General features: G+C 45.4%; 1 protein-coding gene across 1 annotated transcript; it reads right to left on the bottom strand.

The window, feature by feature from the left end:
* Window positions 1-323: 323 nt before the first annotated feature.
* Window positions 324-24,379, bottom strand: TNFSF8 (TNF superfamily member 8; the record flags this gene model as incomplete). The annotated part of the gene is made up of 4 exons (XM_082621786.1): window positions 324-718; window positions 2,181-2,252; window positions 14,528-14,570; window positions 24,185-24,379. The coding sequence occupies 4 exons, from the start codon at window positions 24,377-24,379 to the stop codon at window positions 324-326; spliced, it is 705 nt and encodes a 234-aa protein (XP_082477912.1).
* Between the last annotated feature and the right edge of the window lie 2,315 nt (window positions 24,380-26,694).

The raw sequence follows: 26,694 nt of genomic DNA, 5'->3' as shown, positions 1-26,694 counted from the left end.
AGGGAGGGGAAGGGACTAGCTCAGGTCATACAGTGAGTTAGTGATCGGGCTGGGCCTAAACCCATCCCTTCTGATTCCCGTGTGTGGCTTTGTCCACCACACCACATTGCGTCCCTGCCTTCTATCTGGAAGATACTTCACTCAAAACTCTCTTTTTAGCCCAGAGTTGTATCTTCCCAGGAAACAGAAGGAGAAGTGTACTATTTAATTCCCTTTGTGGTTTCAGTCTTGGCCTAAAGTGTTCTATTTTCCCCAAGTATCTGGAAGGCTGAAGTGCTGTATGGTGGGAAGTTGCTTTCTTCCTGAAGGCCAGGAGGGATGGTTCAGTCTGAACTACTGTATAAGAAGATGGACAACACATTCTCAAGAGGAAAGGTGTTTGTATCCACATACTGGAATTTATCCACCTTGACTGATATGGTGGCGTTGACCTGGAGGTGCTCCAGCAGGAACTGAGAGAGGTTCTGGTATATGTTTTTGGTTTGCACTCCAGACTCACACACTGTCACCAGTGTCTGTTTTTTCACATCTCTGTTGATGAGAAGCTCCAGCTTCAGGTCGACAGAATGTTCTGGGCATTTCACAAGAAATTGCAGTTGGCAAATGATGAAGTACCAACCTGGGAACTGGATCACCAGATTCCCATCCTGATATCTGACTCCACGGGTAATGCCATCTTTGTTCCAAGACAACTTGGTTTTGTTTATATGCTTTGACACTGGAAAGAGAAGGACAAAAGAACCTCAATTATTAGGCAAATTTCAGATGCGGATTGGAAAATTTGAAGTCTTTATTCAAGGTTCCCCATTCAAGTCCTGTGTTTTCCATAATATTGGCTGCTGGTTCAACCACCTGGAATATCTTCCATGTTACTCCTAGGCATTACTGAGTATTCAAGGTACAGGAAGAAAACCACCCCCTGCCTTTTCTCTAATGCATAAAGCTGGAGGGTCAGAACACACACGGTATTAGACCTTTACCTCCTATGGAACTGTTTCCCATTTAATCGTTGTATCATTCTGTTATTATTATAATTATAATTTTTCCCTTTTCAGATTATAAGCTCCTAGACTGTTTTCCCCATAAGTTCTGGACTATCATGAACATTTAATCAACCAATCAAGGAATATTTGATCAATGGGAGACTGCTATTTGGTAGGCATTGCACAAAGTATCAGAGAAAAAAACATTCAATTTTGTTCGATTAGTATACAGTTCAGGCATCAAGCGGTCCAGGAGAATCTCAATTTGTTAACTTTCACATTAAGATTCGTCCCTTAACATTGTCTGAATTTTAAAATGTCTTCCTCTCTTTAAAAGGCCAGACATAATTTTGTAGACCCCTCAAGTGCACATTAAGGGCCTCTTCCCAGCTGGGTTTTATAGAAAAGCAAAGAATTAGCAGACCCTCTAAGCTGACAGGTTGGCGTCGGAAGCCAAGTCTCTGAGTCTTAACAAGTGAAAATCGGCACTGATTGGTCAGGGTGTCTTTCAGAATTGGGAAACTGGCATGTTCATTTTAATTGCTTCCCTTTAAACCTCGTTGCAATTCAGCTGAAGAATGAGAATTAAGCTGACTGCAAAATAGAATTTTTTAAATGAGCAGAATGGCTATTTCAGAGAATCTTGGCCATCTCCTCTGTACCTCATCTCTCCCAGTGTAAGTGCCTCTTATTATTTCATCTATAAGGGGCCTCTCTCCCGAAGCATGCTGCGATATGCAAATAGACCCTGTGCCAACACGGTCATTAAGCTGTCAATCTGGGCACAGGGCAATTTTGTGGCTCCCTTATGAATAACTTGATAGAGGCAGAGATTAAGAGCCTGCTTCCCATGCCTGAGGAAAAGTACTGCACACTTGGCCTGCAGCCCGTAGATGGATGAGTAAAGAGGGGTGGTGCGGTGAGGCACAAATGCCCTCACAGGCCAGGGACGCAAACTTGAGAGAGTGAATGAGGCTGAGGAAGTGGGAACCTTGTAGCTTTCGAGAGTAATGCTCTCCCTTCGCCCCCTAAGGCATTTAAATTCAAATTATAAAAAATATCATGCAGGCTAAACAAAATCCACATGCAGGTCACATTTGGCCATGGGCTTCTACTTGTGACCTCTGGCTTAGACATTTCAGAAAGGCCACAGGAAGTGGCCCTCATGCGGTTGGGTTCCTGGATTCGGTTACTGACCTTGGAGGTAGGCCCATGACTTCTTGAATGCAGCCCTTTCCAGGATACATGAGATGTCCTCTGAACAATTCCCTAAAAATAAGGAGATCCTGTGTTAAATGCCTCTCTCTGCTCCGGGAACTGGAGCCACCAGATCTTTCTCCGTGACCCTTTGATGGAGACGATTACTATTCTGTTTCCATTTGGGGGACAAAAGGAAACCTGTTTATTTCTCATTTTGCTGTCAAGAACCTTAGAAGGTTTTTAAAAATGTGATTGCTCCCACTTGGGTTTTTACAAAAGACTGTGGAAATTGGGGGGAGGAAACAGATAGGGCCTGAGTTCCTATATGTACCAGCTGCATTCTTGTTGCTTTATATACGCCACCTCACTTGATCTTTGCAACAACTCCATGAGAGAGGTATTATTACGTCCCTTTGAGAGATGGAAAAAAGCGTGTGGACCAGACAGATTAAATGCATTGTCCTACATCAGTCACTCAGCCAGGCTGTGGTAGTCAGAACACGAAGGCTGGGAGTAATTACTGCCACCCTTCCTTTAAGAGTGCACTAGTTGAGGGCTTCCCTGGTGGCGCAGTGGTTGAGAGTCCGCCTGCCGATGCAGGGGACACGGGTTCGTGCCCTGGTCTGGGAGGATCCCATATGCCGCGGAGCGGCTGGGCCCGTGAGCCATGGCCACTGAGCCTGCGCGTCCGGAGCCTGTGCTCCGCAACGGGAGAGGCCACAACAGTGAGAGGCCCGCGTACCGCAAAAAAAAAAAAAAAAAAAAGAGTGCACTAGTTGAAATATACATATTTCAGCTAATCTAGTTCTCAGAATAACTCTGTGAGGCTAATCCTAGACAATGTCGAGACCTGGTCACTGCTACAAGGTCATGCAAGTTGGTGGAAACCCTGAGATCCGCCCCCATGTCTATCTGATTCCAGAGAATCAGGTTTCTTCCTCAGGGCCATGTTGCTAGACAAAGGAGATAAACACATCCTGGTGCTCAATTTTAAGAGGATATAGGATCAAAGAGGTCTAAGCGGGGAGCCTGCTATTTGGAGCTTACTTGGCAGGGAAAAAAGACAATGTTTATGTCCTTGTGGAATTTAAGAAATAAAAATATTTTAAATATATTCACTGGTGTTGGCAGCTTAGCTTCTTATTATAGTAACTATTTTGTATGCAAAGAACCAAGTTATACATTTCCTTCAAAGACTCATGAATTCAACTTATTCTGGGCAAATTTCTTCTTTTCTTTGGGTCTTGGTTTCCCTAATCTGTACAACTGGGAGATCTAAGACCTGACACTGACATCTTTTTGACGGTGTCACCAGAGATGATCCCTCATTCCATCCATCAGAGACTAGGCAGCCATTCAGTCGAAGTGGTCACATCCTAGTAGGCTTGTTCACTGGATCCTCAAGTAGTATATGTTGGGCTCACCATCTTCCCCATTGCCTTCTCTGTCCAGGCCTGAGAAGATCCCTCCTGGCCTTCCCTAAAGTGGGGTGGGGTCCTTGGAGTGGTGGAAAGCTAAGTGAAGAGTCCCCTCTGCTGTCTGAACAAGCTCACTGCTAGAGGCACCCCCAGCAGAAGCAGGGGGCAGCTTTCATCCTTTTCTCCCCTCAAGGCATGAAGAGCTTCTGATCTGAAGGCCTCTCGGCTGAGGAGGGCTGCTAGGCCAGCTGCCATTCTTCTGATCCCATCTCTCACGCATCCTCCCACTAGCGTTCTTGTCCTGCCTGCGGCCCATGCTCTCGGGCTATGTCCAGCCACATTCACAACAACCAGGCAACGAGAGCTGCTCATTCTTTTTTTTTTTTTTGGCCATGAGGTACGGCTTTCGGGATCTCAGTTCCCTGACCAGGGATTGAACCTGGGTCATGGCAGTGAAAGCCCGGAATCCTAACCACTAGGCCACCAGGGAACTCCCGAGGGCTGTTCATCCTTAAATGTGCTCTGACTACTGGTGGGGCGTCCCCCTGGCCCAGCCTTCTCTTTTTGGGATGTGGAACATCAAGTCAAAAGGAATCGCAGAGAGGCACGTCTGGCTGCATCTCTTCTCTGCTTGGAACCCCTTTCGGACACTACTGTGACCGCAGGATGAGGGCCAAGCTCCTCCTCATGGCGTTCGTGTTCCCTCGTGTTCTAACCCCTACGGAGTTCTGCGGTCTCATCCCTCACTTTCCCTCTTTCCCTGTACTCTCTTGTACTTGTCCCAATAGTAATGCTGGTAATAATAATAATAATGGCTGATACATGTTGACTGAGGGCTGTTTTCTTGTCAGTCTGCCAAGCATGTTACATGCGTTATTCTACTGAATTCTCACAATCGTCCCACGAGAAAGGTACTCTAATGACTTCTCTCTTGTACATAGGAAATGGAGGCTTTAAAAAGTTCACATTCTCCCAGCTAGTCAGTGGTGGAGTGGAGAGTCAAACCCAGGCTATCTGACTCTAATGCCTGAGTGGATTTTTGACCATTTTACTGAAGGTTGGGGCCTTGGGGTGCCCCCACATACACCATGTTGGTTTTCCATTCCACTTGGAATTCCCCTCTTCACTGATCAGCTATTCCTTGTGTAAAGCACAGCCTCTGGGAACCCTTCTCTGACCCCTCCGTCTGTTTGGTATTTACCTCCTCTGTTAGATGGTGAATCCTCAGGGCAGAGACTACTGTTTAACTATCTCCACTGCCAGCTCAGAAGATGCTCTGCAAATGTTGAATTGGATCATCTAGTCTGTCTCTCTTACTCCCCTCTGTGGGTGTCAGCTAAGTTCTCAAGGCTTGAGTGAGGGGAATGCAGAGTCTTGGCTTGCTTTCCCTTCCGGGCTGGAATAGCACCTGGCCTCAGTCTATCATTGGTTTTGCGGGTTAGGTTAGATTAAACGGGAGGTTAAGATTCAAGCCCTTGGCTGAAGCCAGCACATGACACCAGGAACAGACTGTACTCCTTGGCTGAAGACCCCCCTCACACCCTGTCACTTGTGGTGGCATCTATCAGGTGGGCTTCTGTAAATGGGTGGCTGTAGAAGTACAAGCCTGGGCTTGACTCTCACACATGCATGCTCTTTTTTTTAAAATTTCCCCTTTGGTCTTTGCATATTTGCTGGGTTGACCTCAGTTGTAATTCTGAGAAACCCAAGGATGGAAAAAAAAAAAAAAAACACCTTATTTTGAAGCATTTGCATTTCCTGAAGTCAAATGCCATGGCGTATCTTAGTTTTTCTTAAACAATCTTAGATGTTTCAAGAGAAAGGGAAAACAGAGGCAACTCCCTTGAAGAATGACATCGCTAGAGCTGGCTAAATGAAGGGGCTGGGAAACCAGGACACCGGAGGAGCTATTGGTGGAATGGGGCCACTGAACTTGGAGAGGAGGCCAGAGGAAGGCACACTGGTGGCCTTTAGCAGCTGTCAAGGCTGTTAGGAGAGCCAGGGCTGAGGGGGGCCAGCTCTCTGGGGCCTAAACGCGAAGGCTCCATGAACGTTTAAGGAGATGATGCGCTCAGCTAATGGTTAACACCACTCTTGTTCCCATTTCTCAGATGAGGCAGTGGGAAGACCTTCATCAAGGACACACAACTCACACTGTAAGTCACAGTGCTGGCAACTCAAATATTCGACCGGTTAGTGCTGTTCAAAGTTATGTTGGACTGACGTGAGGGTCGTGAGGCTCTTGTCAAGACCTAGATGAATGTTTCCTGGGTCATTAGTCATGTGGCTTGAGTCTCCTCATCACCCTTTGAATCCATGCTCTGACTTTCCTTTTTGGTTATGAGACAGGAATCCTATAGTATTCCTGGAATTTTGAATTTGGGGAACATTGGGAGCAAAACACACCCATTTCATTCATTTCCCAACCAGATTTGCCGTCTCGAGGGGTTTAGTTTGAAGAACTAAACACTAGGGTGGGGGAAATGAGAACAATCTGCATGTCATGGCAGGGTAGATGGCCTGGGAGTTAGAATCTAGGAATTGTCCCTCTCTGGGCTGTCATGTCCCTAGCTAGATGAAGAGCAGTATGAATCTGATGATCTAGAAGGGCCCTTCTAGCTGATTCTAGCAGGCTGTGTAGACCCAGCTAGACACCACCAGGCTTGCTGTGGGGACCAAAAGTCAGTCCCAGCTCCAGCTGTCTGTCTCTTGAGGCATGTTGCTCTACCCCAGCTAGGAATCTGTCGTCACATATTAAGATTTCCAGACAGCTGTATCAGTAGAACAGAGCATTTTAGGTCTGGGGACAATCGAAGTTATGAAGAGCCTGGTTCTGTTAACGGTTTCCATGGTTCATAGAAATGGAAGTTCCCTGAGAACTCATCTGGTCCAGGCTTGGTAACTACATAACATGTGTGTTCCCCAGTGTTACCCCCACCCCCCCAGCAGACTTGTCCTAGGTCAGCCCGTGAGTCAGTGACAAAGGCAGGGCCAAAACCCAGGACTCCGTGCCCCTGTGGGGCATTCCATCTTTTGGACAACTCAAGTACTCTGTGAATACTTCTGAGGACCAAGGCCTTCAGATGGGCAAGATTTGTAAGCGTTCTCCCAAGCTTTGGCCTCCTCTAGGGGGATCATGGAACTTTCTTGGGCTTTGTTTGGAAGCCTGGGGAGAAATATGTGCCAATGAAACAGTCCTGGACAGGCACACGTAAGACAGAGATAGGGAGAGAGATGTTGCTTAAGGTGGTTGAAAGGGTCATGTTCTAGAGGTCAGAATAATGGCAACCTGAAGATGGGAACCCACCTTGAGATCTTAAAACATTAGACCCAAGAGGACCATTAGATGCCAAGTTAACCAAGATCCTAGATTTATGAGTGGGGAGACGGAACCCAGAGGGACTGAAGGTCTGGCTCAAGACCCCACCGTAGGTTAGTAGCAGAGCTGGGTTCAGAGCACAGAGTTCCTGACTCCTATTCTAGGGCTCAGTCCCATTTTTTAGTCTTGCCATGTAGCAGGAAGGGTTAAATGTAGGAAGAAGTGGGTTTGTGGCCACCATACACGCTGGACTGAAAACTGCTGAGACAGCTCGTGGTGCTGGGAAAACAAGCACAAATGAGCCTTCTGGGCTCCCTCTTCCTGGGAGAATGGCAGCAGGTGACTTCAGGCGGGTGTGCTGAACACTGCCAAGTTGTAAGTCAGGGGCAATCAGACCTCCATTAAGATACAGCAATGCCCAAGGGGGCAAAACAAACCACACGTATCATTCCAGCCAGAAAGTATGTGGTCTGAGTGCCAGGCACCTTCCAGGTTGATATCAGGACAAAACAAACACAGTGCATCTCAAAGAGAGCACCTGGGTTCTGGTCAAGGCTTTTAACTTCAGACCTGTCACTTTCCCTTACTGACCCTCAATTACTGCATCTGTGAAGTGGGGATGGTAACAACCCAACATATGGATGTAGCAAAGATGCAGTGAGATTATGGATATCAAGTGGCCGGCACAGCACATGGTAGCCCCTTCCTCCCCCACTCCTCTTTCCCTAGTTGTTACAGTGGCACAGTTTAGCAGTGCTGCTTAGCTGATGAAATGCTCATTAAACCAGAGCTCACGGCATTATCTGATGGATTGAAGCTTCTCAATTATGCACATAAGTGTTTGAAGCCATCTGATGCTCCCAGGGAAGTGTGAATAATCCTCCTCCCATCTGCTGAAAATATTTTAATCCTTCCAAGAAAGAGAGGAATCATCCTCATGACTCTGCATCTACCATGTCCCGGCTTCTTAGTTCCTCCTTTTGGCAGAATATCTAGGAGAGTCCCAACAGTGACATCTAGGGGAGAGTCCACTATCAGTCGAATTCAGAATCAGAATGAATCCTTAACCTAAGGGTCATTTCAGCTGGCTTCAGTTGGACCGTTTTCTCGATGCCACCAGGCCAACTAGTAACAGAGAAACTCCAGGATGCGCTCTTTGTTGAACAAAGGACAGCTAGGTGACCCTGGATTTACAAACAGCATTGGGGGAATAGCCATTACGGCATACTCAGTGTTAAGCACATAGAAAGTCACCAGTAAGTACAAATTGAGATCAAGCTGAAATTCATTTGAATCCCTTGAAGGTCACTTAGGATTTTGAGGTCTTTTTTTTTTTTTTTTTTTTTTTTTTTGGCCACATGGCGAGGCTTGATAAAACTATCAAGTCAGATAGTTTTATCTTACATACTGCAACAGGTCAGGATTGAAAAGACCCCAAGGGAATTCCCTGGCGGTCCAGTGGTTAGGATTCTGTGCTTTCACTCCTGTGGGCCCCGGTTCGATCAGGGAACTAAGATGCTGCATGCCTCATAGGGAGGCCAAAAACAAAAAAAGACAGGTTAAGAGTGGGCTTTAAGTGAATGGGTTTAAAGTGAATGGAGAAGCCAATAAGCTCTTTGAGGCCTGTGACTATCTGAAAAGCAGTTACCCCATGAGCAGGGGTATCCCCACTTGCTGTGGAAAAAAAAAACTACAACACCTGTAGACTGGGCAGTTTAGATCCAGATCAGTCCACCTGATAGAAGTGAGGTCTCTGCTATTTTTCGGTCTTTCTAGGGGAGGAGACTGCTGCTTCTCTGCCTGCCTCTTCTGCTGCCAGGGCAGCATCCTGGTGGGGCTGCAACCATCCAGATCCCAGCTGTGTGACACCAGGGCTAGCGGGGGATTGGTGAGTACCTAGTTCCTTGGTTTAGTTTCACTGCCTTCGATGGGCAGCTTGTATTATTTCCCTGGGGGTGGGTTCACTCGTTGCAATTAGAGAGCTAACTTACTTGACCTCTTTTAATGCCCACATTTTCTTTTTAGCAGGGGAAATGGAGAGGAAGGTAGCCTGCCAAGCCATGCAAAAATTACAAATTGTTAGAATGGTGAAATGGTCAAAGAATCCTAAGATATTTGATTCCTGGAATGTTATATTCAGAGCAAAATCCATGCCAGGTCAGGTCACCTGGCTGCCCGCCTCATGCCTGATAGTTTCAAGAATAGGAAACTCCAGTCCCTGGGAGTTCAAGTCATAGGACTGGAATGTAGGTATTCCAAAGTTCAACCCAGTTCTCTGCCTTTTGTACCTCATCCCCAGCTGGAGATGGAATTCAGGCTGAGGGTGGGGAATGCACAGGAGGGGTGCAGGACCACGTCATGTGGTCTATCCACTGTTCCCACTTCCTCAGGGCCTCCAGGGAACCTTGGGATATTAGGGGCCACGTGACATTCACAGGAAAGACAGACTCTTCTAACTGGCAGGCTGTGGGGAGGACAGAACCATCCCAGGTCTCATGACTCCTGGGGCTTGAATTGGGCTCTAGATCCCCTGCCGTGGGCCCTTCATGCCCCCTACCACCCCACCTCTTGTGCAAACCCACGTGTGTGGTTGCGCTAGTGGTCCTCTCTGTCTCAAAGCTCTACAACAGAGAGCATACTTCAGTGACAAGAAGACAGACAGCTGCAGGAGCAGGTGCTCAGGAAGTGACAGAGAGCCTTGGAAGGATTCCTAGCCTTGGAGGACTGGTAGGGGCACTGGAAGGAGGCACAGCTGTGTTGTACTCAGCATCTGACCATACAATCCTGGTTCGGCAAAAGGGCTCCAAGGCGGTCAGCCTGCATTCTGAGGTCTCCCCACTCCATGCTCGCTGTGCAGTCTTAGGCAAGTCAAGTCGGTAAACCTCTCTGTGCTCTAGTTTCCCTACTTATAAATAATAAGGGGCTACTAATTATCCCCCGGACTTGTTGTGAGTCTGTACGCGTGAATCACGAAGCACTCAGCTCAGTGCGTGGCACAGAGTGAGTGACCCATCAGGGTTTATTATTTTCACTCCACCAGATCCTCACACATACCTAGTAAGGGAATAAAAGAAAATCTGATTTACAGGTTGTCTACAGAATTCCTCCAGTACAGCTCAGAACGGGTATTTTGTTGTTGGGAAGTTAGGAAGGCCTGGGGCTGAGACCAAGGTGACCAAAATTATTTTGCAGTAAAGGCAGTAGAATTTGAGTTTCTGCAGAGTTTGTGAGGGGAAGTGAAGGCGTGGTGAAAATGGGAAGAAGGAGAGCACGGAAGCAGGGCAGTATGCGTGGCGGTGGGCTGAACCCCAGGGAGCAGTGCCGTCCCTCGAGAAGGCCCTGGTGGCTGGGGCGCGGAAGCCTCACAAGCACAGAGGGGTCTGCAACTCAACTCTGCCACATCCTCCATGCTGGAAGGCACTGCCCCGCCGGCTTCTCCACGTACCCTAAATGCTACTGTCAGCTTTGCTGCACACAGCTGCGGGTGCTTCTGGAACTCTGGGGACCTCAGGCACAGGGGGCTGTGTTCCGGGGTTTGGGCAAATAAGGCACATACGTGAGCAGAGGTGAGAGTCAAAACGCCGTGGAGGCAGGAGACCGGAACAAGAAGTGACGAGAAGCAGTACAAGCCTCCCTCGCCCAGCCCACCTGGACTCTGTGTCCAGAGGACTTACGCTCGACCATGTGGCAGACAAGGGTCGTATCTGCTGTCCCATTTCACCCCCGTAGTGGCTCTGTGCAGGAGTCCTTCATGACTGCATTTGCCAGAGAAGAGGAGAAGCGTGTGGGAAAAGGTTCTCCTCCCATTGCCCCTCCTGCCCTTAGTCCCGGCTGGAGCCCTGCGTGGGCCACTGAGTCCTAAGCACGATGGAGTGTGTGTGAGGTAGCCGTCTGCCAGTGACAAGTCTCCTGGCTGGGAGTGGGAAGCTTGTGTTGAGACTCAGACATGTTTTCATTACAAAAAAGGCTTGGCTTTTGGTGGTTTCCCTGCAGCTAAGTGTCATCCTGTGTTACATTACTTCAGTGTACGGACATGGCCCTGTTTTCCAGGCTCTGGGCTGCTGCTGGCTTCCTGCTGATGGTGGGCAGTTTCCATCAGTTGGTGGCAGAGGTCTCCCTGGGAAGTGTCTGGCTTCTGCTCTTGTCCAGCCCAGTGACAAACCACATGCTGCCCCCTGGGGCTTCCTCCCTGGAGTTTCTGGGAGACGATGCCTCTCTGCCTGGAATGTCTTGCAATGGCTTTTCAAAAGGGAGTTTGGGGCTTCCCTGGTGGCGCAGTGGTTGAGACTCCGCCTGCCGATGCAGGGGACACGGGTTCGTGCCCTGGTCCGGGAAGATCCCACGTGCCGTGGAGCGGCTGGGCCCGTGAGCCGTGGCCGCTGGGCCTGCGCGTCCGGAGCCTGTGCTCCGCAACGGGAGAGGCCACAACAGTGAGAGGCCCACGTACAGCCAAAAAAAAAAAAAAAAAAAGGGAGTTTGCTGCGTCTGCCTGTTTAAGAGGGGTTTGTTGGGGGAGGAGGCTGTGGATGCAGACTTCCTCAAGGTTATTAGGAATAATCTTTTTAGACTTTTCTATATTTACATAATGAATGAAAGATTAGAGTATCATAAAGTGTCAAAGTTGGAAGGGCCCTTCCAGTTCATTCAGTACATTGTTGTTATGTTATAGATGAGACCCAAAGAGGAGGAAAGACTTGCCCAGAGAAGCACAGCCTGCTGGTGTGAAGGTCAGTTCTGGAGCCCAGGCCTTGCTCCAAGGTAGTGTTCTTTCCACCTCACCCTGCTACTGTGTCTGTAGTTTGCCAAGTTAAGAGAGGTGGAAACTTGCATTAAAAGCAGGAGAAAGCTAGGGACCATGCACAGTAGGTCACTGACATTTTACGGCTGAAGCACATCATGCGGGGGCTAGAGAGGAGCCCTGGATTCTGATCCGTGCTCTGCCATCAACTCCGTAGATGACCTTGGGCAAGTCACCTTGATTCCCTGGGCCTCAGCTCATCATCTGCAAAATGGGACTATTAATCCCCATGTTGTTTGCTTACAGGATGGAGGCTAATATAAATCCATGGGAGGTGTGGGAAGGTCTTTAACGAAAGTTTCATGGCCCTGGTGAGAATTATTAGCATTTTCTACCTGGTTGTAGAAACACTGAATTGTAAACTGCGGTTGGTTTTGGATTAGTTTGTGTTCTGATATCTACAGTGATGGCCCATATAAGAAGTGATCTGATAAGTGATCTAGTCCACAGCTTCCAAAACTTTGAATTTTATGGACCAAAATAATTACTCCAAAATGTAAATTCAGTTACCGGTATACAATGGGCAGCTTACTATTTTGCCTTGTGACCATTAAAACAAACAAACAAAATAACTCTGACTAAAAGCAAACCAACTTAATTCCCATCTATATCAGCTTCATGTTGTAAAAGAAAGGACATTTTCATACCAAAAAACTGTAGAGGGCTTCCCTGGTGGCTCAGTGATTAAGAATCCGCCTGCCAGTGCAGGGGACACGGGTTCAGGCCCTGGTCGGGGAAGATCCCACATGCCACGGAGCAACTAAGCCCGTGCACCACAACTACTGAGCCTGCACTCTAGAGCCCGTGAGCCACAACTACTGAGCCCACGTGCCACAACTGAAGCCTGCGCGCCTAGAGCCCATCCTCCTCAACAAGAGAAGCCACCGCAATGAGAAGCCCGCATGCCACAACGAAGAGTAGCCCCCGCTCGCTGCAACTAGAGAAAGCCCACGTGCAGCAACGAAGACCCAACACAGCCAAAAATAAATAATAATAAATAAAAATAATAAATTTCCCTTTAAAAGAAAACTGTGGAAAAGGAGGTACTCTCAGAGGAAAGCATAGTTGGCCATGGGAAAAGGGGGATCACTGGTTAGAACCTCTGTAGTTGGTGACCTACGACGGAAGTGCAGAAACTGAGACCCAGAATGGCTGAGGTCGTGTTGCCTGATCAAAATTGTCCTTGTCATTGGGGTTATGTTCTCCCTAAAGATCCACCTCCCCCTCTTGAAAAATGAAGTTCTCGTCAAAACTTGGAAAATCTGGATGGATGTGGAACAGTGGGACTGGGGAAGGGAAAATGACATTTACTCAGTGTGTTTGGTTTCTTGCAAGCTTCCGTGTTCTGATTCCAAAGCCGGTACTGTTTCCATGATGGGGGGCAGCAAACCCTGGTCTGTGGGTGAGCTCCACACCACCACCTCATTCTGTGAATGAAGTTTTGTGGGCCCGCAGCCATGCCTGCTCATTTGCACAGAGTCTGTGGCTGCCTCTGCACCACAGCAGTGGAGTGGACTCGCAACAGGGTCTCTTATGGCCTGCAAAGCCTAGAATGTTTACTATCTGGCCCTTTACAGAAAAAAGTTTGCTTACCTCTGCATTATGCCATACTCCTTTTTACCTTAATGTGACTGTCTACAGAGGCATTGTGGGCACTGAGGTCACACGCTAAGTAATTCCAGCCAAAGTTAAGCTATTGTTGACAAAGCTGTAATTATTAGTCTGCCTTGAAAGATCCAGAATGCTGCTCCTTTTAGGGGATTTTGCCCTTACTTTCTAAGTCTCTGGGTGACAAATAGCAGGAGAAGCATGACTACGGGTGTCCTGAAGGAAACTCCAAGTGTGATGGCTGCTGCTGTGAGAAGCTGTGTCCAGACACTTATGTCCTCTGGCCCCAAGCATGACCTGGTATCTCTATCCAGGTGCCTATAATGACCCACTCTTTCTCTTTTACTTTTTTTTTCTCTGAGCTGTCTGGTTATCCAGCTGCTAGCTAGGTTCTAAAGGTTACAGGACTGAGATGGGGCTAAAGATTTTGGGTTGAAAGAACACTGGATTAGAGATGAGGACATCTGGGTTCTAGGCTTGACTTCATATGACTCTGAACAAGACCCTTCACTTGGTCTTACTTTTCCTCTTCTGTGCAATGAAAACATTCATCAGATGATCCCAAAGTTTTTCATTTTCCACGTTAACCTAACTCTGCATATCACCACTCTGGGGCTAGTAGAGACAATGCATTAATTAGTGACTTCAGTGATAGGAAATATGAAGGGTGGGGAGGTCTGTTTCACAAGCCCTCAGCTTCATAATGCATTTTGTCTGTTACCAGTTATTTAATGATTACTATGTGTTGGTCACCATGCCAAGCAATATCTGGAAGAGATCTGACAGCTTCTCCAATACCTTCATGAGGTGGGTATGATTAGTCCCATTTCACAGATGAGCAACTGAGTTTCTCAGGTGGGGTGTGGAGCCAAGATTCATACCCATATTGCCTGACTCCAGATTTTAAGCTCTTAACACAACGCTGCTTTGTGTTCCTCTCTGTGTCCGTGTGACAGCCTATGCCAGAGGTACAATTTTCACTAGTGGGAGAGTTGAGGGCTGGTGGGAGAACTTGTGGGGAGGTGAGTGCAGCTCAGAGGCTGCTCAGATGAATGGAGATGCATCAGCTCTGCCCCGACGGCCCACCTCCGCCTTCACCCCCTCTTCTGTAGGACACTATCATGATGTTTCTGGTTATTAATCATCTGTGATGTGATATGGATGCGTCCCTGCACATTTACTCCCAATTCCAAAGTCTTACCTCCTTTAAGGTGGAATTTGCCCGGCGGGTTGGGAATGGAGTCCTGGAAGAGAAGAAAGAGGGAAAAAAAAAAAAAAAAACAGCATGAGAATGTCATCAGGTTGAAACAGCTAGTCTTTTTCTTTTCCATTTTGGTTGTCCTCACAGTATTGTGCAATTTAGAATTCATGTTCCATCTGACTCTTAGATTTAAAAAAAAATTAATTCACTGACTTAGTTTACAGTGGGCTTTCTCATCCATTTGCTTTACAACCTGCTTATCAGAAACACAATTGGAGGATTACTGTCCTCATTTCACATGTGAGGAACTGGGGACCTAGAATCTGCAACTCAACTTTCAGTCCAGTGCTTTTTGTTTTCACCACCACATGTGTTATTTTTTCCTACTTTGATTAACATAAGAGCAAACAAGTGTAGTATGTAAATATATGTGGGTTTTTTTTTTCTATGTTTGATTCCGCAAACAGTGAAAGTATGTTGTAAACATACCTAGGAAGGTACATTTCTATTTCTCCTGTGGTTGGAAATTCTGAATTAATAGAACGTTTATGTGCCAAGCATTGCGAAGATACCAAAAATAATTAAATTGGGTCCCTGCCCTCATGGATTTATTACAAATTTATATTTGACTATAACATCTAAATACTTATAAATATATAACATAAATAAGCATAAATGTATATTATTTATTTTAATATTCACATGTTTTATGTTATTCTATAATAAGCATAAATATATACATAAATATTTACATAGTTAAGTAAGAGGTTGATAGCAGATTGTCTTCTGAAGGAGGGCCTCCGGGCTGGGGAGTGGAGGGCATGAAAGGAGGTCTTGCTCAGGTGCTCTGAGTAAGAGCAACAGAAGCAGATGGGCACAGTTCTTCACCCCTAATTCTTCAGAGGCTAGCTTCCTCCCCGGTCTCCCTCCTCCTTCTCCCCACCTCAGCCATTAGAGACACCCCTCAGTTGTCCTGCCAATAAGGAATGAAGTGTCCTTTATCTTCTGACCTCTGCTGGTCAGGATCTCCTATAGTGCATTGGATTGAAATATTAATAAAGACCTAGAGAAATGTGAGCATTTACGAGGATGAAAACAACTTCCCAACTTCTAACGGAGCAAGAAATTAGCAGCTTCCCACACCTTATTTTCTTAGTGTCCTGTATGAACACCTAGGACCATCTGGAGTCCCCTCTTTATTCTACCATTGCTCTAGGGGCTCTGTCCTTTGCCTTCCATTGCCAGCTCTCCTGATCAGTGACTCTCTTCTCCAGCCCAGACGTGTGGCAGGGAGTCCGAGGGAGACTCCTGAGGCAAAGCCCCCGCAGAGTACTGATCTGGAGATGGAAGTCAGTATAGATTTGGGAGCTTCAGCTTATCAGGGAAAAGAAGTGAACTTGGCTTGGAAGGTCCTTCCCTCCTTGTTCTAACAGTCTATGGTTTTGTTGCTTTAGTTGAAAGCTCTTAACCTAATGAACAATGCTGTACATTTGTGGTCTCTCAGTTGCACATGTAGTTCAAAGGAAAACCTGATGTCACAAAATTCCCCTCCTGGTTGCCTCTGTGAGACAACAAACAGCATTTCATAATTTAATAAACACCTAGTTTACTGCCGAGCATGTCCGTCAATTAGTGGGATGTGCAAATACGTGAAGAAAAACATCTACGTTTAAATGTGGTGCTAAGACCGTTGAATTCATTGGCTGCCCAGGAACATGTCCAGGGACACTGAGAGACTGCCAGAGCAGCAGCCCCCGTGGTGCCATCGCAGCGGCCACTGGCAGTTGGGAAATACCAGAGAATCATACATGCAGCACATGTTGAATTGGGCGCCTGGTGTGCGCCAGGCTCTAAGTTAGTCATTGGAAGGCATCCTGTGGATTTTATGGCTCGATCATTAAAGCAGTCATTTAAGATATACAAGTAAATATCTAATTAGAATTGCAAGTTGTGGCAAGAGCTGCCAGGAGAGAGGCAGAGTGTTTCAAAATACTACTTGAACTTTAGCATGTGTATGAATCACTTGGGGAGCTCGTTAAAATGCAAGTGCTGATTCAGCACGTGTGGGTGGAGCCTGAGAGTCTATTTCTGACAAGCTCCCAGGTGACATGGGTGCTCCTGGCCCACAGAACACAATTTGAGTAGAAAGGTTGTAAGAGATAATATCTGGAAGGAGATCTAATTTACATGGGGGGTTGGGGGTACAGGGGGAGTCTCTGCCATTTGAGGGCTTTCTGGTTTTCTAGCTTCAGACAGGAGGATGTCAGAAACAAAGCATCATAGTACAGGAAAGAATCCTGTTGCTTGAACCTTCACCCAGGACCCATGGCATCCGAGACAGAAGTGTGACTATTCCTATCTTGAAGAGCTCCTGGGTTGAGGACAGGTCTCCATAGCTTCCCTTGGCTACCCATGGTAGACAAGATCAGAGAATCAGGGCCAGAGGGGAACCAAGACATCCTTTAGTCCATCAAGCTAAGTTTCACAGGCAAGGAGACTGAGACATTCATGAGTCAGTGGAATCCCAGATCCCAGACTGAAATTCTCCAGTGCTCTTTCCCGGGCTCTATGCCCCAGGAGAGATGCTACCTTCAGAAGCCAAGGATAGAAAAGCTCATTCTTCCCCGGCCCCCCGCCCCTTAGTAGTCCTTGTATTTGGAGGTGCAGAAGTAGGGTATAAAGAGATGACGACTTATATTTTGCTGAGGACTCTTTATACCCTAGGGGCTATGCTCAGTGCTGTCCATCTATCTATCCCTCTTTAGTAAGGTACCTCCCCGTCTTAGAATTTTTTCCCATACCTAGCCTGGGGATCCGGGTCTTGGCTGGGGAAACGTGAACTACCTTGCTTAGCAACTTGGCTTTGCGGTACATAGTACACAGGCTAGACATGGACACAAGCAAATGGACTCTCCCATGTTGTCCTTCTCAGCTCCATTGAGTAGCTCAGGAAACTTCATCTCCGAGGTTACCAACCAGGTACATTTCCTTAAGTGTACTTCTCTCTCTCTTTCTTTTCCCCAGACTCTGTGTGTCTAATGGGTATCCTCAACAATGTTTCTGTGTGTGGAGGGAGGAACTGTCACATTTAACTTGTTTGTTTCCAGGTGAAATGGCCTGTTCCAATCATCTTCCCTGCCTAGGAGTCTGTTTTCCCATTTCCTTTAATCACTGTGATTACAGGGCTAATAATGCTTCCCTCCGCTGGGTTGTTGTGGACATAATAAGATATTATACATAGAGTGTTAGCAAGTACTTGAAAACTGTAGTTATTTTGGTTACGCTATTAATCCTAATGAGGTGCTTAATTTGCCTCAATACCTTTGAAAGCCTTATTTCTTTTTGCAGAGCAAAGTATCACAGGGCATTTCAATTCATCCCTATATTTTATCTGGGCTGAAAAGCAGGGGAGTCACCTCCCAAATTTACTTGGAAAAAAGATACCCTCTCTGATGGAAAATGGTCAGAAGGAACTAATATTTGGAATATGCCAGGTGGCCTCACATCTTGTAAGGTGGGCCATGGAGACCTTTGCCAGGAATGCCTCTCTTATTTTCCAGTGAACGTGATTAAGCACTTAATGAGGGTGCTTAATCCTCGGGGGCTAAATGCTTTACGTGCATTATCTTATTTGATCTTTACCCCAAGAGTTAGTGATTGACTAAGATGTAGAGAAGTGACTTAATGATTATAGAAGGTCCCATTGATGGTGAATAGCAAGGAGTGTTCAAACGCGGCACGTTGACTTGGAAGGCAATGCTCTTCAATGCCAAGCCACGTTGCCTCTCTAGGGTAGGGCAGGATGAAGCTGGGGCAGGAAATTCTCCTGAGACTCCATGAGAAAGTGGATGGAGGTCATAGAAAATCTTCCTTGGCACCCTTTGTTTTGGTAATGTTAGTGAAAGTGGTCATTGGAATACAGTGGCTTAAAGCAGTGCTTCTCCCCCTAGGGATCTTGTTAAAATGCTAATTCTGATTCTGTAGGTCTAAGATGGGCCCTTAGGTTTTGCATTTCTAATGAGCTTCCAGATGATACCTGTGCTGCTGGGCCAGGGGTCCACACTTTGAATAACAAGGGCTTAAAGACGTTACCCAACAGGCAATCAGGATACTGAGGCCTTCCTTCCCCAAGGAATGGGGAATGGCTTCTGGAGGCTTCTGGAATGTGGAGCTGAGCTCATGCATGGGTTTAGGAAATCTTCCTAGTCTGTTGCTGGGTGGCTTCCTATCCTCTCACCTTCCTCTATCAGTGCTTCTCGCCACCTAGCTCTAAGTCCTGCTGCTCCCCAGTGCAGTCTGGACTGACCTCTGTTCTGGCCCTGCAACTCCTGTCCTCACACTTGGGCTTGCTTTCTCCCAGGCTGTGTGTCTCCTCACTCTCGCCTCACCTGGAATGCCCGGCACCATCTCCACCTGCCACCATCCTTCCAATGGAGAGCTCTTCTCCATTGAAGAATGTCAGCTAATAAACGCAAAAAGAATGATAGAATTAGGCAATTATCATTCTTCAACCCTCAGTGCATTAGCTGACTCAGATGAGGGTCATCATCAAAGAATGCCAAAAATGTGGAGTGAAGGATATTGGTATGTCTTCAAAGTATTACCCCATAGATTACTTATTAATAAGAAAGAGCAAAGTGTTCTACTAAAGAGATAGCCAGTGGTCTCCGCCTGAATCAAGTGACTAAACATTATTGCCAATAATGGGGCAACCTGACATATGCCTCTAGCCCTGCTGCAATAAGAAGTATATAACACCGCCTGTGTACTATTCTTGCCAAAAATGTTTCCTCTGAATATAATCACAAGTAAACACTAAGACAGTTCCAAAACGTAAACTATTCTACAACAGAACTGACCCTTTGAAAAAGTCAATGCCATGAAAAGCAACAAAGAGCAGAGGAGACTGTTAGATCTGTGCTTCTCAAACTTAATGTGTGTATAGATCACCAGGGACCTTATTAAAATGCAGGTCTAGCATGGGGCTTGGCATTTCTAACAAGCTCCCAGGACCACCTTTTAAACTGTAACGTTCTAGATTAGAACAGATAACCTGAGAGTGGATTCTGGATCAACAAACAAAACAAGGCACAACAGCTGTAGAAGACATTTTTGAACAAGTGGAGGAAATTAAAATATGGACTATATATTATAATAAGGTGATATTACCAAATTAACATTAACTCTCTTGGCTATGATAATGGCACTGCAGTAAGTAGGAAATGGGTGCTGAAATACATGCAGGTGAAAGGTCACACTATCTGAAACTTACTTTCATATATACAGAAAGAGCAGAAATATGGCAAAATATTAACACAATGAATTTAGGTGAAAGGTTATATGGGTGTTTACCATTCTATTTTTCTGTAGGTTTAACATTTTTCAAAATAAAACTTTGGGCATAAGACATGATCCTTCTAATTCTTGGAGGAGGCTCAGCTTCCCTTCTAAGCTCTTCTGCAAAGCCTTCCCTCATCCCAAGCAGAAATTGTCTTCCTCTCCTCTGGTATGGCATTCAGTGCCATTCTGCCCCAAATTCAATCTCTTGAGTGTTTGGGCCTCATTTCTCCAACTTAGAGATTCTCGGTAAAAAGGGTCCTGCCTTACCCACTTGGGTCCTTCCCTCACAGCCCAGCATAGGGCTTTCCCTGGAGAAGATTTTCAGTGGACTTTTTTTGGATTGATAAATTGAATGCATTGGAGAGAGTAGCTTGGGTAGAGAGAAGGATCACAGGGCAGGCATTTCAATTCTCCCCTATATTTTACTGGGCTGAAAAGCAAACCAAAAAACCTTACCACCATGACCACCAGTCACTACCCCTATACTCCACTCTTGGTGGGGAAGTAGAGTGGTATTGTAAGGATACATTTTTTTTAAAAAGGAATTTTCTTTGCTGATAAAGGGAAAGAAGGCAGCTGCTTTCTCTTCTTTGTAGAGGACATAATGAGCCCTTGCTCTAACCTTGTGGACTGTAAATGGATCTCTCTAGGGGTTGGATGAGTCCAGGCTCCTGGTTTGTAAGAGAGACGTCTCTAAGATTGAAGACCTCAGAACCACTTGCAGTGTAAACACTTCTGATGTCACCCTTGTAGCCTATATATAATCTATATATAACCCTTTGTCTCTGGAGGAGATATGAGAAATTTTATTATTTTTCTTTTTTTGTTGGTTTTCTTTCTTTGCGGTATGAATTGTGTGAAATTTCATCCTGACACATATGCAGGTACTCTGTTGTGCTTACTCAGTAAGAAATCCATTTTCTGTCTTTCCCATGAAGATCTGTCTCTTTGTTGGTAGGACTTTTACTTCCTCAAGAGTAGTATATTGGTACAATCTCTTTGGAAGCTGATTTACATTATTTATAGAAATGAAAAACACATTATGTTACCACCACTAGGAATTTGTCCCACAGATATACTTGCAGATGTGCACAGTGGGCAAAACTTCTAGAGGAAAACCTGAGTGTCCTTCACTAGGCACAGATGAAATATGAAGTACAATAAAAGACTATGTGACTCTTCAAAAGAATGGGATGGACTTCCGTGTATTGGCATGGAAGGATCTCCAAGATATACTGTCAAGTCAATAAAGCAAGGTGCAAATTTATGAGTTTACTATAATGACATGTGTATACTATATATTTGTAGAAGCATAGATTTTTGGAAGGACGTGGAAGAATCTGTTAATGGTCATTATCTCAGGGAAGAGGGATTGCTGGTTGGGTGGGGAGAGTGTGAGAGATTTCTATTTTTCTTTCTTTTCCCTTGTTTACTATTTACTTTTCTTAAACCACAAGAATATAATATTTTAAATAAATATAATAGTTTAAAGGTGAATAAAATACAGCCACCACAGAGACTTAAGACATCAGTAGGCAGTAAGTTCCATAAGTAACAGGAAAGCAGGGATTTTGTTGGCTTTGATCAAGGCTCTATACCTGTTACTTAGAACAATGTCCTGTACACAGCAGATGCTCAATAACTATTCGAGGTTGAAACCTAAGTTCTCTCTTTGCCTCCCCCAAGGAATTTGGCCTTGGAGTTATTTGGTCTTCAAGCCAAACCTCAAGGCGATCTTTGTTGATTTTCCTACATGCCCTTCACTTTTCTTCTCCATCACTTTTCTCACACTGTTCCACTGGCCAGGAAAGCTCTCTCCTAGAATCTCCCTTCACCCATTTGAAATTGTGCACATTTCTCAAGCCAAACTGAAATTTCAATCTCCAGTGAAGTTTTTCTTAGATCTGCCTGGGAAAATGTTCTGTCTCCTTAATTTGTGGTCTCATGGTAGCCCTCTGTGCCTACCTTCCATCGCTTATTATATATTATGAGTTAAGCTTGTTTTAAATGTTGTCTGTGCATGTGCCTTTTTATTTAGAACTGTGACTTCTTAGGCCAATAGAACCATTCTCATGGTTCTCACCCCTGCCCCGATCCACCCTCACAGTAGAGTGCTATGTGGCCACCAATCCATTCCATTTTTAATAATTGGGATATGAGTTTAAGGTCCTTGGTTATCTCCCATTGACTTCTTTACCAGAAGCCCTGTTAGAGTCTCTTCATTTGTCTCTTCACTGTCATTTGTACCTGTCCTAAAGCCAGCCTGCTTTCCCTCCTCCTGTAGGAAGCCTTTCCTGATAACTCAAGCTCAAGGGGATAACTCTGTCTTCTTAGCTCTTCTAACAGTTAATATCTGAACAAATTATTGGAAATGGTATGTGTAAAACACTTAATTTTTAATGTCGCAGTTCTTTTAAGCAAGTAACTGATACTTCTCAGGCTAATAAATCACAGTACACCAAACCCTACAATCAGACTTTGAAGTGAATCTTTTCATATCCCAACGTGAGGGTAAGTCAAGGAGATAGATGCCAAGAAGATAACGCTCCCAAGAGAAGAGCAGGAACAGAGTTTCTTAGTGCTTCTGTGGCTGGCTGTATCATCAAAGGGAATGGTGTCCTGATTAAATAATCAAGCAGTCTTTACCACTTTCTCAGGACGACTTAGGTCAAGCCCTGTCCCCTTTCTGTTCCTCATTTTCCACATTGACAAAAAGGAGGGAGAAAGATCCACTCTAGTTCCTTCATGGAAAGAATCAGTTCATACAAAGGTGGGATTTGAATAAGGACCATTCTGGAGCTCTCTCTAGCTTTATATGTTACCACCACACCTTATACCCCCATCATCTCTTTCTCTTTTCCTTCCTTCCTTCCTTCCTTTTCTCTCTCTCTGTCTCATAGCAGTTCTAGCTGCAACCTTTAACTACAGAACTTTTCAAAGACCACTTTACTTTCTTTGCTTTGGCTGTTGCTATAAAATGATACACCTCTGGTTTACTTCAGATTAGAATTATAGAAATTATAGAGCCTCTACAGAAAAAAAAAAGTGTCCTAGAATGTTTTCAAGAGTATTATTCCTAGTAGATGTAGATGAGCCCATTAAATGATGACTTTCATAAATTCTACAGTCTAAATCTCAAATGCTGGCAATTCTGTTTTCTTTCACTTTTGTGGAGATATGAGCTTCAATGTTTCATTTAAATTTCAAAGCTTGATGACACTTGAGAAACAGATACCAAAGCCTTTTAAAGCCTGGTTCTTTTTAGCCATCAATAAGTTAAAGAGCATTCAACCTAAGACAACTGAAGGAAACCAGAACAAATTCTGCAGGATTATAATACCATAAAAAATGGGAGCTTTGAAGGAATAATAGAAACGTACTTACTCTGGCAGGTTGGGGGGGTACAGTTCTTAAACTATCAAAATTATTTCATTAAAAAATTCATGAGCAATATATACTATCAGTACAGTATTTTCTATAAAATACATGCTGGTGGATTCTCTGTAAACACCAATTTCCTAAAATAGGAAGAAGCTTCCTCCTTCATCTCTTCTGTTTTCACAATAAATCTTACCATTTACTTCAAAAAAAGGTGAATTTCCTGAGACCCGTTTGACCTCACAGTGTGTACCCATAATTGCTTGTAGTTTTAGAATTCTGAGCAGTCTCAAGGGAACAGGTGTGAAAAACATCTCTAGGTTCTGCCTCTGTGCTTTATGTTTTTGTGGAAGAGCTAAGCTCTTCAAAGCAGTGGCTCAGGAGGAAGCTTTCAGTGTGTCTTGTGAGCTTTAACGCTGAAATGCCCAAGCTCTAAGAAGCCCTGGTCTTCTTTCTTGCCTCTTTCCCTTATAGACTTTGGCCTCTGAAACTTAGCTCCAGGTTAAAAAAAGCTCTTAGCATTGGATGAGGCCTCTGAAGTCTCAGAACATTTGGACAGAGAATATAGAACCTTGGAATCTGGTCTGAAGGCATTGAAGACATGATACCAAGTTGTACAAATGTGTTAGCAAGTTTCCGTATCACTTCCTTCCTTGATAGGAATGTTGCTCTGGCTCAGCAACATTTAAATAGTAATTTCTCAAGGCTAAGAGCTCCTCTCCCTTCTTTTGGCTCCTGTGAGCCTGGAAAGTTTGGAGATGGTGGCTCAACAAAATTTTCTCTCAAAAAGCCAAACTATTTGAGAGAGTTAAGTTCCCATTTCTTTGCTCCTTTTCTCTGTATGATACAGGTTCTTTTTTAGGTTTATTTCCAAGTCTCTCTCTGGAGAAAACTGAACATAAATCAGAAAGGAAAGGCAAAGAAGAGAAGTCCACTTACCGTCTTCTGAACTACCAACACCATAATGGTTGCCACAGCAAAGACGAGACACAGAGCCAGTGAGGCTGTGGTGAAATAGAAATAACCGCGGCTCGTGGTTCCCAAGTGGCTGGTGACGGAGCCTGCGGGCACATGCATGGCTGTGTCTTGAGGAGGGGCCAGTGGGTTGAGTGCTTGCTGCAGTCCTGGGTCCATTCTTATATAGTCTTCCCCACATCACACCTTATCTCTCCTCATCTGATTCGGTTCTGGGCCCATCTCTGTTCCAAGAAGGATTCTCCCCCTGCATCCTGGATCATGTGACTTGGAAAAAAACCTTCACCGTCTGCCTCATGAAGAAATGCTTCTCTGGGGGCGTGAGGCGAAAGGCAGCAGCGCGGGTGGGGGAGAGGTTCATTTTTCATCGCCAGGGATTAATGTAAGTGAAGAGAAACTGTAGCTACAGAGAAGGTGGCTGATGTCAGAGGGTGAGTAGGAAAATGACGGTTTCCCTACTCTGATGTGTACGTGTGTGTGTGTGTGTGTGTGCGCGCGCACACACACACAAAGCAACTTCTGTTTCAATCACACTCAGCCACAAAACGCCTTCCGGCTTGAGAAGCTGCACATTCTCTTTAGCAAGGCCTGTGGCTCAGAAGTCCTCATCAGAAAAATGTCTCTTTGCTGGACCTTGGGGAGGCTGGATTCCTTGGACTGTGGCAGAATGACTCAAAAGGGTTGATAATATTGGCTCCTGCTAAAAACTGGAAATGCTACCAGATATCTGGGAAGAAAGAGCCCACAAATGTGGAGATTGATCCAAAGGGAGACAGGCTCATGGCAGTATGAAATTTGGTGACAGGTTCAAAGATACTGTTTGAGAGAAAGAACCTGGAAACACTGATCTTCTGAACAAAAATTCCTGCAGAGTGTATTGGGATCTGTTAAATTTGCATATAAACTTGGGCCTGCCATAAAACTCAGAAAAAGGGGAAGGAATTGGCAGCGCGGGTGGGTGTCGGGAAGTGATATGGTGCAGAATGCAGGGTTTGTGTGTGTGTTCTGTATGGTGTGTGCGCATGTTGCCTGTGGGTGGTGGGTATGTGATACGTGTATGCTGTGCATGTGTGGTGTGCCTTTGTGACGTGTGGTACATATTGTGTGGTGCATATGTGTGTGTTGTGTGTGCGGTGTGGTGTGGTGTGTGTGTGTATGTGACCACTACAGTTGAACCTCTTCTGGTCTCGGGCGCAGTGCTAGGAGATTTACACAATGCCTCACTTCACCCTCACCTCTGCCCTCTGAGGCAGCTAATATTTCTTTTTTACAGATGGGAAAATTGAGGATCAGAGAGGATGAACACTGCCTCAGTCAAAGTTGCAAGATAACTTGGGTGCATAGCTATACCTGTCTGGCCCCTGAACCCATGCTACATCATTCAACTGTCATTGCACTTGAAGGCTGAAAACCTGAGCTCTTGTCTCAGCCCAACCCCATAATGGTCTTGGGTCCTTGTACAAATCCTTATGCCCCTCTCTTTTCCCCATCTGCATTGACAGCCACCACGAAGGTCAAATGAGATAGTGATATAAGAGAACTTCATGAATGGGAATAGACTTGGCAGATGGTATTGGACCATTCTGGTTCAATGTTCCAAATAGTCTGGAATTCAGACAGATAGAGTAGATAGATTCTCTGGGGGGCAGAGCTGCATCACATCTGTGGTTACTAATGACCTCCATTTCAAAATACCACTTAAAAAATGAATCACTGCATAATTGGTGCCTCCGGATGCAGCTCTTTGAAAACTTCATTTGGAAGTACCCAGGTCTTTGTAGCACCCCTCCCCTTTCTGCTCACTTTTTGGCTGCCATATATCTCTGAGAGCAAGCAGAAATCCCAGGTCCCCCCAAGGAAAGGTCCTGTGTCCAAAGCCAAGCTTGGATTATTACCACTGCCACCTTTGCAGAGATCCCACTGCTGACCGTAACCTAAGTTGGGTCACTCTAAGAATTGGTCTGGATATTCCTTCCAAGTGAATCCATAAAATCATAGATTCTGGAGATGGAAGAGCCATCAAGAGGTAAATTTTTGGGGGGGCTAAATAGAGTGGTATAAAATGTACCCATTTTATAGTCAAGGAAGCTGAGGTCCCCTTGATCCCACATTGGACTTGGTTTTGGAAGAAGTAGGTGCACACATTCATTTGATCTGTAACTGAGGTGGGAATGAAGCAAGCCAGTGTTTTGTGGGGTATGCACCCGGCTGGTTCGGGGAGAAGACTGTGTCCTGTGGTGGGCATGAGCAGTGAGTGGGTAGCAGGGGGCTCTGTAACCTTCCCAGAGCTGCTGAGAACAGACTGCTCCCTTGACCTTTCTCTGCAGTCTCTTTGATGAAAGTGGAAAACTTCTGATTGTTGAATGGAAGCTGTGGGTGTTGAAAAATAAAAAGGCTTTGCTTGTAGTGCAGGTCTTCCTGAAGGCCCGTGGGGCTCAGAAGGGCAGTGGAAAAAAATGTTTGTCTTACAGTTA

The sequence above is a fragment of the Mesoplodon mirus genome (genome assembly GCF_964341445.2).
Source record: "Mesoplodon mirus genome assembly, chromosome: 1".
Lineage (NCBI taxonomy): Eukaryota > Metazoa > Chordata > Mammalia > Artiodactyla > Ziphiidae > Mesoplodon > Mesoplodon mirus.
Note: the sequence above shows the minus strand (reverse complement) of the source record. Positions and strands in the feature narration are given on the sequence as shown.